The sequence below is a fragment of the Balaenoptera musculus genome, chromosome 11, assembly GCF_009873245.2.
Source record: "Balaenoptera musculus isolate JJ_BM4_2016_0621 chromosome 11, mBalMus1.pri.v3, whole genome shotgun sequence".
NCBI lineage: Eukaryota > Metazoa > Chordata > Mammalia > Artiodactyla > Balaenopteridae > Balaenoptera > Balaenoptera musculus.
The window spans coordinates 97,745,153-97,760,629 of NC_045795.1; the positions used below are offsets into that span (position 1 = coordinate 97,745,153).

At 46.6% G+C, this 15,477-nt stretch overlaps 1 protein-coding gene across 2 annotated transcripts in view; it reads left to right on the top strand.

Moving 5' to 3' along the window:
- The first annotated feature begins 536 nt into the window (after positions 1 to 536).
- SLC6A11 (solute carrier family 6 member 11) overlaps positions 537 to 15,477 on the top strand; it is a 122,405-nt gene continuing 107,464 nt past the window's right edge. Inside the window, exons 1-4 of one of the 2 annotated variants that reach the window (XR_005021860.1) lie at positions 537 to 966; positions 3,876 to 4,010; positions 4,127 to 4,267; positions 7,557 to 7,647. Coding sequence is in view for 1 of the 2 variants with exons in the window: in XM_036869109.1 (XP_036725004.1) it covers positions 711 to 966; positions 3,876 to 4,010; positions 4,127 to 4,267; positions 7,557 to 7,647 (623 nt within the window). In the remaining variant the exon portion in view is untranslated. The remainder of the gene's footprint in view (positions 967 to 3,875; positions 4,011 to 4,126; positions 4,268 to 7,556; positions 7,648 to 15,477) is intronic. The other variant, XM_036869109.1, reaches the window with a different exon arrangement.

The following is a 15,477-nucleotide window of genomic DNA, read 5'->3' on the forward strand; positions in this document are numbered from 1 at the left end:
CGGAGTTCATTTACTCCGTTCTTCCTCCAGGTGTGGTCCCTGCCAACAACATTAGCATCACCTGGGCACATGTTCCAAACGCCAAAGCTCCAGCCCAGCCCCACCCACTAGATCAGGATCTGCAGTTTAACAAGATCCGCAGGTGCTTGGTGTTCACGTTAAAGTCGGAGAAGCCTGTTGTACAGCCACTTCTCTTATTAGAGTTGAGAAACTGAGGCGCAGGAGGTTGGAGGTTACAGAGCGGGGGAACTTCAGGGCTCGGTGCCTGGAGCCCAGCCTAGGCCTGAATGGACCCTTCCACTCTTAAGAGGCCATGTGGGTAGGACATGAGGAGGAAGGGGTGGCGCGCGCAAGGTGCTCGGCGCGCGCAAGGTGCTCGGCGCGCGCAAGGTGCTCGGCGCGCGCAAGGTGCTCGGCGCGCGCAAGGTGCTCGGCGCGCGCAAGGTGCTCGGCGCGCGCAAGGTGCTCGGCGCGCGCAAGGTGCTCGCGAGGCTCCCGGGCCGGGCCTAGCCGGGCTGAGGCGACGCGGGCGCCGGGCGGGCCGGGCCGCCGGGCCGCCGCGCAGCGTCCCTGTCCCTGCGCTGGCCCGGCCCGGCCCCTCAGCTCCACCCCCTGCCTCCCCCTCCCGCCTGCTCGCGCCTCCTGAAAAGCCAGCCCGCCCGGGGCGGCGGCGCAGAGCCGGCCCGGCGCACGAGGCAGCCAGCGCGGCCATGACGGCGGAGAAGGCGCTGCCTCTGGGCAACGGGAAGGCTGCCGAGGAGGCGAGGGAGTCCGAGGTGCTGCGTGGCGGCGGCGGCAGCGGGGGCGCGGCGTCCGCCCGCGACCCGCGCGACAAGCGCGACAAGGCAGTCCACGAGCGCGGCCACTGGAATAACAAGGTGGAGTTCGTGCTGAGCGTGGCAGGGGAAATCATCGGGCTGGGCAACGTGTGGCGCTTCCCTTACCTGTGCTACAAGAACGGCGGAGGTGAGGCGGCGCGCGGCCCTGAGGAGAATGGGTTGGGGGAAGCCAGCCCTGTGGGGGCGGGGAGCTCGGGGTGAGCGCGAGACCCCTCCCGCGCCTGCGTGTAGCGGGACCCTCGCGGAGAACGCCGGCGCGGGCCACCTGGCGAGCGAGCTTACCCCTGGGTAAGGTGCGCCGTCCCAGTGCGCATGCGCGCTTCGCACCTGCGTGTACCACCTGCTAGCACGCGGGGACTTGTCCGCCAGGTGTGTTCTGACCCAGCGTGAGGTGCAGACCGAGACCAGGAGCCCTTCATGTTTGGGGCAGGAGACAGCGCCTTTGAGCCTCAGCTTTCCTGACTGGAAACCTGCATGAAGGAAAGGGACGCAATCTGAGTAGGCTCGGGTTTGAGCGCTTGTTGAAATGCCAGCCTCCGTACTAAACTTTACTTACATCATCTCATTTCATCCTACAGTCATCTTTGTAGGTAGTGGTATGCCCGTTTTGCAGATGAGGAAACTAAGGGCCAGAGAAGTCACTCACTTAATAAGGGGTAAAGATGGGATTCTGACACCAAAGGCCTGGTTTTAAAGTGGGATTGGATGACAACAGGGAGAACTTTTAGGTGAGGCATTGCTGTTTGATTCCCTGCCTTTCATTTGCCCGTAAGGCCTTTTCTAGGGCCTCTTTTCAGGACTGTCTGGTGGGAAAATGGGCACCAGTTTCTTTTACTGGTCTCAGAGTCACTCATGACAAATAGCAACAATAATAATTGGATGTTTAGAAGTTGCTTAAAGCTTGCAGGGGTCAGGGAAAGGAAGGTGATGAGAGAGTCGTTTCTAGAGACAACGTGTCCGAGTCAGTTTGTTGGAGATGCAGCAGTGAGTCCTCAAATCTCCCAGCCCAAGGAAGGGGCTCCAGACTTTAGGAGCCCCCGACCTGTCATATCAGCAGGACAGCTGGCAGTTCCATGGCAAAGGACTTTGTGAAACCTTGAGTGGCACAGTTTCTGCAAGGAGAAGCCTGTGTCTATGTATTCCTCCCTGTCTTTGCTGTGTCCCTCCAGCAGATCCCCAGACCCCAATGAAGGTGGCTCAGAGGTTGGCAGGGACCACACTGTTAGGCTTCATGGAGCAGGACTTCCTGTGCGGGCAGCTGCAGGGAGAGTGAAAAGGGTACTGCTTGGCCAGGGCCCTTTCTTTGGAGACATTCACCCTGAAGGCACAGGCTGCTCCAAGCCTGCCCCGCACTGGTAATGAAGTGGCCGCCGGTGTTGGTGGCTTGGCAAGGGGGAGAGAGAGAGCCGACTCAGAGACCCCGAACGTGCCCTGTGCCCTCAGCTGGGAATCCGCCTCTCTTTGCACATTCAGCCTGTGTAAGCTGCCATGTCCACTTAGATGCCTGTGGAAACCCTTTAGGATAGTCCCAGGCAAGAGCTGTTTTAACATCTTTTTTCTTTTTATTTTTTAAATACGGGAAATTCTTATGCCAAAACACAACAAAAAATGCATTCCTAAAATCAGAAAATAGTGTAAGTTGCATTAATTACAAACTCTGCCTCAGATGAAAAAAAGGTTGTAGTGAGTCAAGATTAAAAATGAGTCATTTTCTTTTTACTCTAATGAGACAAGAGTCTCCGTTGGGTGCACAGATATCCTGGTTTAATTGAGCTAGTTATCTTAAGGATTACTAGCTTTGTGAACAGAGAGGCCACAAGGCTTTCAGAAAGTGTCATCTGTTAGGTTCTAGAGGATTCACAGGTAAATTACAGCATATTCGGGAAACTTCTGTGGCTTGTTTTAATCACTTAGATTTATATTCAGCAAACAGACCCTCTTATCTTCTTTTACACACTTTTTGCCTTCTAATATAGTTGGGGTATCTGCTTATCAACTGTTACCCTTTTTAAAAAAATCTACACAGCTCTACTCATAAATTGCAACAATAGTTTAGTATTTCTTTCCCAATGTGAAACTTTGTAAAAATAGAAAACTAAGACCTTTTCAAAACCTGGTAAATATTGTCCTATTATCAGGATTGATCAAAATCGTTGCTATTAATCCTGTGGTTAAGGACTTCATTTAGCCAAAAGCAATTTGAGTGAAAGCCTTCATTTGTGAGCTCAGATGGTGGGAATAGTGTGTGTTTTCATGCTTTGTTATTAGATGAGAGAGAGAGAGAATGAGGGATTTGGAAAAATCCCTTTCTTCTTGTAATGGCTCATGTTCACCTCAGTTATTTAATTGTTTCACAGAAAGGCCCAGGCAGTGGGTATTGTGTTTCAAGATGGGAGCACTAAAGCTTACGGTGGTCTTTTCTCAGATTGACTCAAAGCCAGCCTCTCTGGACAGATTCTTGCTACGAACTGCTCATAACTCAGCTTCATACCTAGGGCTCATGTACAAGGGCCTGTTACTGCTCATTGTATATCTCCTTGAGAATGCCTTTCTTTATGAAGACTTTTTGCAGGTCACTTCCCAAGTAAGAAGAAGAGGTCCCCCTCCCCTGGCCTGTTGAGGTTACTTTAGAATAAAAAAGAAGGATGTAGCGTTCAGGGAGGGAATGAATTTGACCTGCGCTGGAGGGTAGAATGCATAAATAAAAGAATCAAGCATATAACACAATGTCTTTTACATTATCATCTTAGCTGCACAACAATTCTGTGAGATAAGTGGTGCAGATATTAAGTATTAAAGCCCTACTTTACAGTTGAGGAAGTTGAGGCTGGGAGATGTGACATAAACTTACTCAAGGGAGTAGGTGGCAGAGAGCACAAACCCAGGCTCACATTTTCTGACTCTGGTCCTCATAGGAGGAACTTGAACTCAAGCTCAGAGCACATGATGTCTTGCCTCTAGTAGTGCTTATTAAGGGCTGAACGTGAAGTGGTAGAGGGCAATTTTAACCTCATTCACTTACTTTGCATCCTTGCAGGGCATTCCTGATTCCCTATGTGGTGTTTTTTATATGCTGTGGGATTCCTGTTTTTTTCCTGGAAACAGCTCTGGGACAATTTACTAGTGAAGGTGGCATTACGTGTTGGAGGAAAGTGTGCCCTTTATTTGAAGGTAAGTGCGAAGTTAATAAGAAAGTATAAAGGGTTCCTGGGTGATGTCAGGTTGTGAAGGGCAGCTTTTAACAAGGCGGAGAGAGACAAATCACTGCCTTTCCTTTGTTCTTTCAGGCATTGGCTATGCAACACAGGTGATTGAGGCCCATCTAAACGTGTACTACATCATCATCCTGGCGTGGGCCATTTTCTACCTGAGCAACTGCTTCACCACCGAGCTCCCCTGGGCCACCTGTGGGCACGAATGGAACACAGGTATGGCCTCCAGGGAGGGTCTCTCTGATGGTCCTGCTGGGGACCTGGGATTGGTGGTATGTCATGTCTCTTGCCATGAGTCCAGATTCCACTGCAAGTGTACCTGGTCTGTACACTCTTCAGCTCTGAACCTGAGCTGAGCACTGGCCCAGGGATTGGCACAGGGAGAAGAATTGTGATGCTCTTTCCTCGCTATGCCAAATACAGAGACTGAACCCTTCCTGCACAGAGTAGGGATGCAAGGAAGAAGTACTAAACTGAGATTCAGGGGTTTGGGCTGCAATTCCAGCCCTGCCTCTGAGTGTCAGATTTTCCTCTGTAAAATGAAGGGGTTAGACTAGATCAAGGGTTGCACACAGGGGGTCTGTCAGCCAGTTAGGCTTTAGATCAGTGACCAGCAAATTTCAAAAATGTATTTGGTTGTCAAAATTGAAAAATCAGAAGGCTTGACATGAAAATCCAGATTTTCAGCTTCTCTTGAAAAATTTAAAAGATCTGGCAAAACCAGAGCCACATTCCCACATTCTTACTTGGCAGCAATGGCTGCAGCTGAGAATCGTCTGTTGCCTTTGCTTGAAGCTTCTGTCCTCAAGCTGGCCACAGTCCCCACCCAGCTCACATTGCTCATTTACTCTACCTGTCCTACCCAGGTAGATACTTGAATTCACCACCCTCCTCCTGCCTTGAATGGGTAACTTTTTACATTACTTTGGATTCTAATATACTGTTTACTTATCAATTTGTCATCCTGTCAGGATTGAATCTTACAATCTAGGGAAGGCAAATACTTCTCAACCCCTGTCTTTGGAGGCTGTGCTCAGTGCAGACATCACTAGTCGATTGTAGAACGCTTTCCTTTTGAGTCTAGTCTTGACCTCAGAACTCTGGTCAGTAGTCTAGGCAGCCACCACCTTTTGACTGGAATCAACACACATGCTTTAACCTATTTGCCATCTGTGTTGTAACCTGTGGTTAGGTTGTCTCTGGAAGTGGCCAGTCATCCTGAAAGCTGAGACACAGTAAGACTGGGTAGGATGTTGGTCACCAGCAGAAGGAACAGTGGGCATTAGACCAAGAAAACGCTGTGAACTAGCTTCTATCCCTGCATGACTTTGTCTTGCTTCCCCCCATCCACCACATTTTGTGGGGTCTTGTTTATCAAACTAAAATTCAAGGACATATTCTTGGAGGGCTGTGAGTCCTCCATGATAATTTAATTGTGCATATTTATTTTGAGGATACTCTAAAAATTTGTGCATGTTCTGGATCATCTGCACAGCCACCTTATAAATGAGGACGGTTGGGGGATCTCAGTGCCTGACTTTGTCCATGTTTGCAATTTAAGATGCATTCTTGGTGAACAGGATGATGGTGGCCAAGGGAAAAAGAGCAGAGAGATTTAATTCATAAATGGTCATCGATACTAAGTCCAGCCAAGAATGCAACAAACTGTAGGAACAAAGGTTTTGCAAATGTGTGACTGCAGAAAAATGGTGGTAGAATTGAATCTCAAATAGTGCATGGAAAAATACGCAAGCTTAATTCCATAGACCCTGCCTCCTACCTGTCAGTTCTGTTTTTCTGTTGGGAAATCGATTTAGTTTCACAAGATGGCATTATCATACACATCCATTTTATGCTATCAATTTGAATTGTGTTGGTTCCATAGTATAGTTGGTATTTAACTTGTAAATTCTGGTTTTATAGGTGTTTGAATACTATAATCACAAAGACTTTATAATTCATTATTTATTTGTAAAAGATTAAATGTCATTTTAATAAAAAATACCATGTCAACCTTGGGTGTCTGAGACATTTTTTTACTCTAGAAAAAAAATTTGAGAAACACTGTTTTAGAGAATCTGATCAAAGCTAAGGGCTCCTCTCCAGAAAAAGGCACAAGTGTACATTCAGGCATTTTACCTATAATATTAGGTTCCCAGACCTCTCTTAGGACTGTCTGTGGACCCCACAGACCATCTCCTTTCCTAATATGGTTAGCACTTGCCCAGAGAAATGGGAAGGGTGCAGACACTTGGGGAACTTTTCCCCAGTGGGCTGCAAAGCTTTCTTCCACTGATTGCATTCCCTTTTCTCTGAAGGCGTGTGAACACTTGTGTGAAGCATCACATATAGGAAGGCTTCCTGTTGTGGAGATTATAGATGGAGTTGGAGGGCTCGTGCACACATGAGGAGAGCGAAGGGCCAGAGTGAGGCTGAACACGGGCTCCGTGCTGGCACTGTGCTGGGTGCACGGGCTTTGAAGCGCATGGGTGCGGGAGGCCCTGTCCTCTGGGAGCTCACAGTCTGGTGACTGAGGTGGCTCTGTGAACAGGGAGGTGCAGGAAGGAGACCCAGATCCCATGGTGGCAGACAGAACCAGGCGATAACCATGGCAAAGGAGGTGGAGCCTGGGCTGGAGTTGATTCTGTTTTCTTCCCCTAACTGGCTGGTGACTTGTGAGGGAGGAATGGGTGTGGTTGGGGTCCCTTGACTACTTCTGAACCCTGATTCCTCCTCTTCAAAATAAAGGGCGTGGAGAAGGAGGTTCCTTGGAGGACCTTTAAATTCTAACTTTCTTAGAATTCAGGAGACGGAGATCAAGGAAGGCTTCTTGGAGGAGAGGTTAATGGGCTGATCTGGGCCTTAAAGGATGAACACTCAGATGTTTTAACTTGAGATTCAAATCTCTCTTGGTCATCAAGTTTCATGAAATGAGAAGAGATATTCAATAAATCCTTTCCTGGATTGAGGGAATGATGAAGGAATTAGGGATTCTTTACACATTTGGATGTTATTTCATCCAGTCATCAGGTCTTTATGAGGCAGCTGTGACATTAGCCTCTTCTTCCATGAAGAAAAACTGAGTCTCACCTGCATTACTGGCCCAGGGACACCATGGCTGACGCCCCCCTTTAGCCCCCTTGTTCCTGCTGGGGCCACTGAGCAGAACAGGTAAATGCTATGGACAGGCCTTAGGTAGGGAAGTGGAAAAGGTGAAAGATTCAAGAACAAGGTCAGAGGAAAGAATTGTAAAGGCCGTATTCATGGGAATAGGGGAGAGGAGGTACCCTGCCCCCAAAACTTCTCCTCCTGTTTGAATCAAGCCAAGCCTCCCTCTTAAACTGTTTGTAAGTGATTGATTTTCCCCACAGTGCTCTCTGAGGCATGTTTACCTGGGGTGGCTGGGTGAAACCACCTGGTTGCACCATCGGCCCTGAAGGTTTTCCAAGATCCAGCCCTCACAGAGGGTAATTTTCCTGTGTTTCTTGTCTTGTTTCTGCTATAGAGTACTGCGTGGAGTTCCAGAAACTGAACGCAACCAACCACAGCCACGTGTCCCTACAGAATGCCACCTCTCCCGTCATGGAGTTTTGGGAGTAAGTGGAAATACCTTGTCTCCTTTGGCCCGTGGGGGGCTCTGTCCTGGTGCTGCTCAGTTAACGTAGCCCCCACCCTTGGATAAAGCCTGACCCTGCCTCCAGCCTTGTACTTCCTGGCTTCTGTGGGCATCTGGCTGCTTTGGAAGCCAGAATGGAGATCTTGAGAGGTTTCCCAAAGGGGCAGCTGAGAGAAATGCTTTCTTGTTCTTTGACGACATGTCAGCATGCCTGTTTACTTACTGGGGCAAGAAGTGCTTGGTAAAATGATGGGCAGTTTAAAAATTCATTTTTAACAAAAGAGAAGATTTGGCATGTTTGCAATAAACTAAGTCAAGAATATATTTAGCCTGGAAAGCGGAAGTCTCCGGGGGGACAGGTTAGCTTTCTCTCAGTAGCAGCAATGTCATGTCGAAAGGAAGTACATCAACATTAACGGGTAGAGGTTGTAAAGAGGCAGGTTTTCAACGTACTTAGGAAGAGCTTTAGTCTCACAGAGTTGTCTGCAGGTACTTCCGAAGGTTGTGAGCCCTTGTTCCTGGAAGAGTTTGACCAATGTAGGGCTGCTGATGGTTGCTGGGAAGGTGCCCGAATCCACAGACATTATAGGCAGTAGTTGTGTGGGTGGGCATTTTCCCAGAGACAGGCATTTTTCATCAGTGTTCCAAAGGGGTCTGTGGCCCTGGAGTTACAAGAGCTGCCACGTACGGTTGTATAAGTTGTTCACTGCACAACCCTAGAGGACATCATTTACATTGTGAATGTGCAGAATTGTGCAGTGCCCAGGAATTGAAGAGAAGTTTCCTCTGTGGGTTGAAGGATGGCTAAAGGCTTTCTGAGGCTTTTTAATCTGGAAAGGTCTGGCTTCATTGAAGACCCTCCCCTACTTTAATGATAGTGTAGAGGGACAGTGGTTTTATGAGTGATTTTTATTCTATTCCCAAATACCATTCTTCTCCTTCCCTCTCTAGAGGTCATTATGCTGAATTTAGATTTATCATTCTATAAAATGAATGTAAAGGACATGAGTTTATAATTATAAATATAGCTTATTTATATAAATATTAATGTAAATAAAATACTGCCCTCTATACATACACACATATTATGTGTATATATACATATATATACATATTATGTATATCTCCCAAATAATAGCTAAGTCTTTCTTGCATGTTTTAAAATTTTATATTAATGGTATCCATTACTCACTTTTTTCTTATAGCTTTGTTTCTTTGCTCAGTATTGGTTTTGAGATGGTCTCCATATTGATACGTGTAGCTTCGGTTCATTCATTCTGTTCCTGCTGTATAGTATTTCCATATATAAAGAGACTACATTGTGTTTACCTGGCTCCTCTTGATGGGCATTTAGACTGTCTCCCATTTCCCACTATGATTAAGCACGCTGAGTGAATGTCTTATTTGTGTTTCTCTGCACAAATGAAGTTTTCTAGACAATATACCTAAGAGTGGAATTACTGGGAGGTAGGGTCCATGCATTGTCAGTTTTATCAGATTATGTCAAATTGCTTTTTAAAGGAATTGTTCTAATTTACTCTCCAAATAAGAGTAGAACGAGAATTTCTACTACTCCCCATTCTAGACCTAGGCACTTGTTCTGTTTTTAAGTTCTGCCGGTGTAATGGATATGAAATTGTATCCCACTGTTTTAAATTTGCATTTCTCTAATTACTTTATGAGGTTGAGCATCTTTTCATGTTTTTTTTTGCTCCATTTGGGTTTCCTCATCCATTAACTTCCTGCTCATATCCTTTTCTCTTTTCTCATAGGTAGGAGTTCTTGATACATTGTAGGTATTTGTACCCATGCTACAAATAGCTTTTCTTAGTGTGTGGCTTTTCTTTCTTGTTTATGTATGGCATAAATTGTATTGAATTTAAATTTGCCAATATTTTTCTTTTTGGTTTGCACAGTTGGTGTGTTATTTAAGATATAGTTCCGTACCCCAAAGTTGTAAAAAAAAATTTTTTTTCTGGGTTTTCTTTTTTTTTTGGGGGGGTTCTTTTAAGAGTTTTAAAGTTTTGTTTTTTCACATTCAGGAATATAATCTACCTGGAATTTTCTTTTTGCATATGGTACAAGGTAGGAATCCAGCCATATATATATATGTATTTGCTGAATTGTTCATCCTTTCCTTACTGATTTGTAATGCCATCTTCCATATAAAGTTTTCCTACAAGTACATGTCTGTTTAGGGGCTCTCTGTTCTGCTCATCTCTTTTGCTAACTGTGCGTCAATACTATACCTATAGTTTAATTTTAAGCCTTGACCTCGTAAGGCAAGTCCCTCACTTTGCTCTTTTCCAAACTTGTTTTAGTCTTCCAAATGAATTTTAGAATCAGCTTGTCAAGTTAAAAAACAATAATAAAGAACAGAACAACTCTGGGGGGATTTTGGTTGGGAGAATATTGAACTTATAGGTTAATTTGAGGAAAACTGACATCTTTGTGATTCAGCCTCTCTGTCCATGAACATGGTATAGCCCGCCATTTATTTAGGTCTTTTAAAATGCCTGATGAAGTAGTGCTGCCTGATGTGGTTGTCAGAGAAGAAGCATTAGAATCACCTGATTAGAAATGCAAACTCTCTAGCTCTCTCCAGGCCTACTGAGTCATAGTCCCAAATAGAGCATCCATATGACATTATGCTAGAGCAGAGGCTGCTCTTGGGGGGTGGGAGGTGGTGCTGTGTGACCTTTTCCAGCCTCACTGGGCTATGGTTTTCCAGTGGAATGTTTAGGACCTGCACATTTGAGTGTCTGCAAAACCTGGTCTCTGTGCTCCCTTAGGGAATGCAACCTCAAATCCTACACTGGATAAGTTCTCTGTGTAACTTACGTTGCTTTGTACCATTCATTTCCTTTGTAACATGTATGGAAAACCTCGATTAAATTATTATTTGTGCAATATGTTTGTTTATTGTCTGAATTCCCCAGGAGGCAGTCATGAAGCAGTACCTTTTCTGGTTTTGCTCACTACTGCCGGTCAATGGAAGGCCCCCAGTGAATATTTACAGAATGTACAGGTACATGGGAGGAAGGTGGCAGGCAATATTTTCTAGAAAATACTACATGAGGAGAGTCAAAGTGGGCTCTGGCAAGAATTCATCCTGTCCCTAAGCTCCCCAGAACAGCACTGATGGCTTTGAGGATCCCTTTGTCATGTCCATGTCACCCACTCATTTGGACACCAAGTGGTAGGAGGGGATGGTGAGTCTGTGCCCTTACTTGTAACTGGGCCTTTTTGTCTGCTACTTGGTCATTCAAAATGAAAGTCACTGTGAGAATGAACCCATGATTCTAGTTTTCTACTCTGATTGCATTTGTATCATCTATGCAATGTTGAATTCTGCATCCTAAAACTACTCAAATGCTGGTGTGACACTCCTTCCTTAATAAGGTATTTTTATCAGACAGCTCTAATTCATCTTCTCCTCAGGGGTGAACTTGGAATGTAGAGACTCTGTGAGATGTTTGTAGCATCCTATGAAAAGCTATTTGGGGCCACATAAATTTGAGAAGGGCTGAAAACCATGCCCTTCAGTAAGAATATCCATTACCTTTGATTAACTCAAACTCAACATATTTTCCTGTGCAATCATTTGGACTCTTTCCCCTCATTCCCCCACCCATCCCCCACCCCCGAATGCTAGCATTCCACTAAACACAGCCTGGCAAACGCTCTGCTAGGAGAAAGTTCTTCCTTGAATTCAGTCACAGTTTGGCTTCTGGGGCTTTGGATAGAAAGTGCCTAATTCCTTTCCCATGTGACAGTCCTTCAAGTATTGGATCAAGTGTCCTTAAAAATGTTTCTTTCCTAGTTCTCTTTGCTGTTTCCTTGTGTGGCTGGTTCCCATCTATAGTGTGCTCTTTTTGTCTTCTCACTGCCTCTAACTCCAGGGACCTTATTCAGGGCCACGTTGCTTGGTCAGAATGGACTGCCTCAGCTGTGTGCTTGTTCATTCATTCAACAAATGTCTGAGCTCCTGGTGTGCATAAGAAGGACACTTGGCGTAATTGGGAGTGGTGGGAACGGAAGACGCGGTTCTAGCCCTCTAGAAGCGGAGGAGAGACAAGCCCGTAGATTCCCATAAAGTCAGTTACCAGGTGCTGTTTCCCTGCGCAGGGCTGCCGATGGCTTTATCCTGACCTTGGGCATCTGGCATCTTGAAAGTTCATTTTCCTTTTCAGGGAATAATTAATGTTACTGGCTTAGCCAGTGAGAACGGCTCAGGCTCTGGGTCAGTCCTGGGTTCTGGCTCAGGCAGGGGGCCTGTGGGGCAGGGGCGGCTTGTCTTCCTCATGTCAGATTTCAAAATCAGGCCACCCTGGTTTCCCTTAGTAACTCATTATGCATCTGGCACCCGTGAGTTTATCTCAATATGTTTGCGGTTCTACATTTTGAGCCTGTGTCCTCTGGAGGGATTGAGTGCTATAAGAGTGTAACCGGCATTGTAGCATCAGATGGGCTGTGGTCTATTTTCACTTCCCTTTCTCGGTCCTCTCATCCCTCTCGTCCAGGGTTTTGCAAGCAACTGCATGCTTGCCATGTATACAGTTGAAATTGCTTTTGCATGGCATCCATTCAGCACACATTTGTTGAGAGCATATTGTGTGCTGAGCCTGCATTAAGCTCTAAGGGTATTCAGTTCTCTGTCTTTATTCAGAAGGATGTAGTCTTGTCTTTCTGGTTTATCTTTCCTGGAGGAGGTTTTAAAAAATTGTTTATTTCTAAATCATGTGGCCACTTGAATTGATTTTAATTTGGACACAAAATTTGGGCTCCAAGTTGCTGAAGTGAAACTCTAATTCTTGCTGTGGGCCCAGGGCCGCCCCTGCTTCCTTCGTCTTCCCCTCTGCCCTCCTCTGCACCGGCCTTCTTTCTGTCTTTCGTATGTCCTGGGCTTGTCCTAGGCTCAGTGTCCAGCTTTTGTATAGAAGAGTCCCTTTGCTTAGAAGTTTCCTCACCAAGTCCTTGTGTGTCTGGCTCTTTCTTATCATTGAGTCTTAATTCACGTGTCATTTGGGAAGCCCTCTCTACCCATCCTGTTGCTTCCACTTATCAGCTGAATCAGCACCCCAGTCCCTCTCAACCCCATCTGTCTGTTTTATTGCCTGCATAGGACTTATCCTTGTGTCTTTTTTACTAGTTTATTCTGTCTCTCCCTCCGTTAGACTATAAGCCCTATGCCAGCAAGGACTGTCCTGTTTTGTTCCCTGTTGTCTTGCCAGCACATTCTAAGTGCCCAAAAAATATTTATTCAAACACATGGATGGAAGATTGAATGAATGAATGAATGAATGTTTTTTAACCTCGTGGAGCTGTGTCCTCTTACTTTGCTTTTGCCCTGTCTGTTGAAGAGTGTAAGTTCCCAGGCTCAGAAACGTAATTCATCTCTTAGATCAGCTCCCTTTTATAGAACTCCTATTATTATCCAATCTTGATCATTAGAGTAAAGATACTTGTATATAAAATCAACTACGAGGGCATTTGTTTTCATAAATAGTGGATGTCTTACACCGAGTAATGGGAAGCAGTGACTTACTGAACCACAAGAGTTCTGCCTGAGGTTCCTTTTACATCCTGATGGATGAAGTAAAGAAGGGAAGTCGCAGTTAGTTGCTAAGCAGCTCCTGTGTACCCTGGCCCTGAGCATGGCCCTCCAGGCCTGTCGCTTCATTTAATCCACCCACCCAGGGGATACATGGTACAGCATCACTGAACAGATTCCCATCTCACTCAGGGGATTCTGCGGCAGGGAGAGGTTAAGGGACTTATCCAAAGTGCCCCTCTTGGCTAGCAAGAGCTGGAGCTGGGCTGAGAGCCGGCCCCCTCTGATCCCACCTGCATCCCTCCACCCTTCCGTACATGCTCCTCCCGCCCGTGTCTGAAATACCATCAGCTCCCTGTTTTATCACGGGGCAGCATCCGACTGGTGTATCCCTTCTATCTGCAGCCCTGTGGCCCTAGGTTCTTGAAGAGAGAGTTTTGCTGTAGATGGAGATGTATAATTGATGGAGGGAGGGAGGAACGAAGGAGGAATGACTTGTCTCCAGCGCCCAGCACAAACAAAACACAAAAAACCTGTTGGCTTTTGTCTTGTTGGATTTCAAGAGGTACCTTTAGGAAGTGACTTGAACCTTGCTTTTAACAGAATACTGTGGTTTCCAGCTGAGCCAGGCGTTGAGTGTGAGGCAAGCAGACTCTGATCTGCTGTGATGACAGCTGGAAATTGATGCTGGCCTCCTGGAGTATGTTGTGGCCCTGCAGCTGGTGGCACAAGAGGTTAATGAATGCCTTGAATTCAGGCTCAGGCAGAGAGTAACTCAGAAGGGGCTGTTCCCAAATTTTAGCGTGTTATCTTGATTCCTTATTACTTCTAATAAAACCAGGAGAACATGTTTGAAACTCTCCAGATTTACACACACACACACACTCTGCTCCGTGCTTTCCCTGGAAGACCTCTAGGATGAGGAAGAAGCACCAGAGCTGGGACCTGACTCTCCCACCCACTCATGGGGGCCCTGGGCAGGTGATTCTGAGCCTCAGTTTCCTCCCTGGCAAATGGGTGCACCTCACCACCCTTCCAGGTGCAGTCAGCATAAAGTGACGGAAGCAGGGGGGCAGTGACCAGTCGATGGTGGCTCTTCTCACCCCTGCATCTTGCCCTTTCTCAGCCTGTCCCCACCCCCCGCCCCACAGCTCAGGTGGATGAGGTGTCATTCAAAAACCAGAGGCCTCCTGGTGGGATACCCTGGACCTGGGGGCAGATGCCTGTTCCCGCTCTGGATCTCTCGTCCAGGGCTTTTCCTGATGTCATGTCTGCCTCTCCTGCCCGCAGTCCCTCCGTAGCAGACAGTGGCTCTCTGCCAGGCTTAACACAGAGTGTCTTGGAGGGGCTGACCCCGCCAGGTGTCAGACCCTCCCCGAGCTTTCAGCCACTCCTAACGCAGAGCTACTGTACCAGGGGAACCCGGGGGTCTGGGAAGGCTGTGCTGAGTCCTGGTAAGGAGGAGAAGGGCAGGAACCCGAGGGCGCTGGGATTCCAGCCACGGGGCAGTGAGGCCCTTTCTGTGGCGTGGGATCCCTACTTATAGACACCTCTCCTTACTGCTTCCTATCTTGCTGGATCTTACCCTCCAGCCATGCAGGACCAGAACAGGCATTGAACTTGGGGTCAGGAGACTGATGTGCAAGGCCAGGCTCTGCCACTTTCCAGTTTGTGATCTATGACAAGGTCCATATCTACTTGGAGCCTCAGTCTGCTCTGGGCAGTGGGTGTAAAACAAGTTAACATATGTGAGACTGCCCGGTGCTCTGTGCCAAAGTGTGTTCTGCACAAAGTTAGGAGGTATCGCTTTGGAAAGGCAGAAACGTGGTGGGGCACTTCCTTCTTAACAACTTTTTAATAGCTTTGTGGTATAATTTACATGCCATAAACTGCACGCTGTTTAGGTGTACAAGTAGGTGATTTTCGAGCAAACTTGCCACGTGTGAAATTGTCACCGCAAGATAGGTTTGGATTATTTCCATTGCCCTAGCAAGATCTCTCATGCCATTTATAGTTAATCTCACTCTCACCGCCAGGCAACCATTCACCTTCTGTCTGTTGCTGTGGATTTGTGTAGTCTGGACATTGCATATTCAGTGGAATCATACAATGTGTGGTCTTTGTCACTTCCTCATTAAACTTAGCATAATGTTTCCAGGGTTCATCCATATTCTAGCATGTATCACTGCTTTATTCCTTTTTGTGGCTGAATAATATTCCATTGTATGGATAGACCACAATTGGTCTATTGGTTGA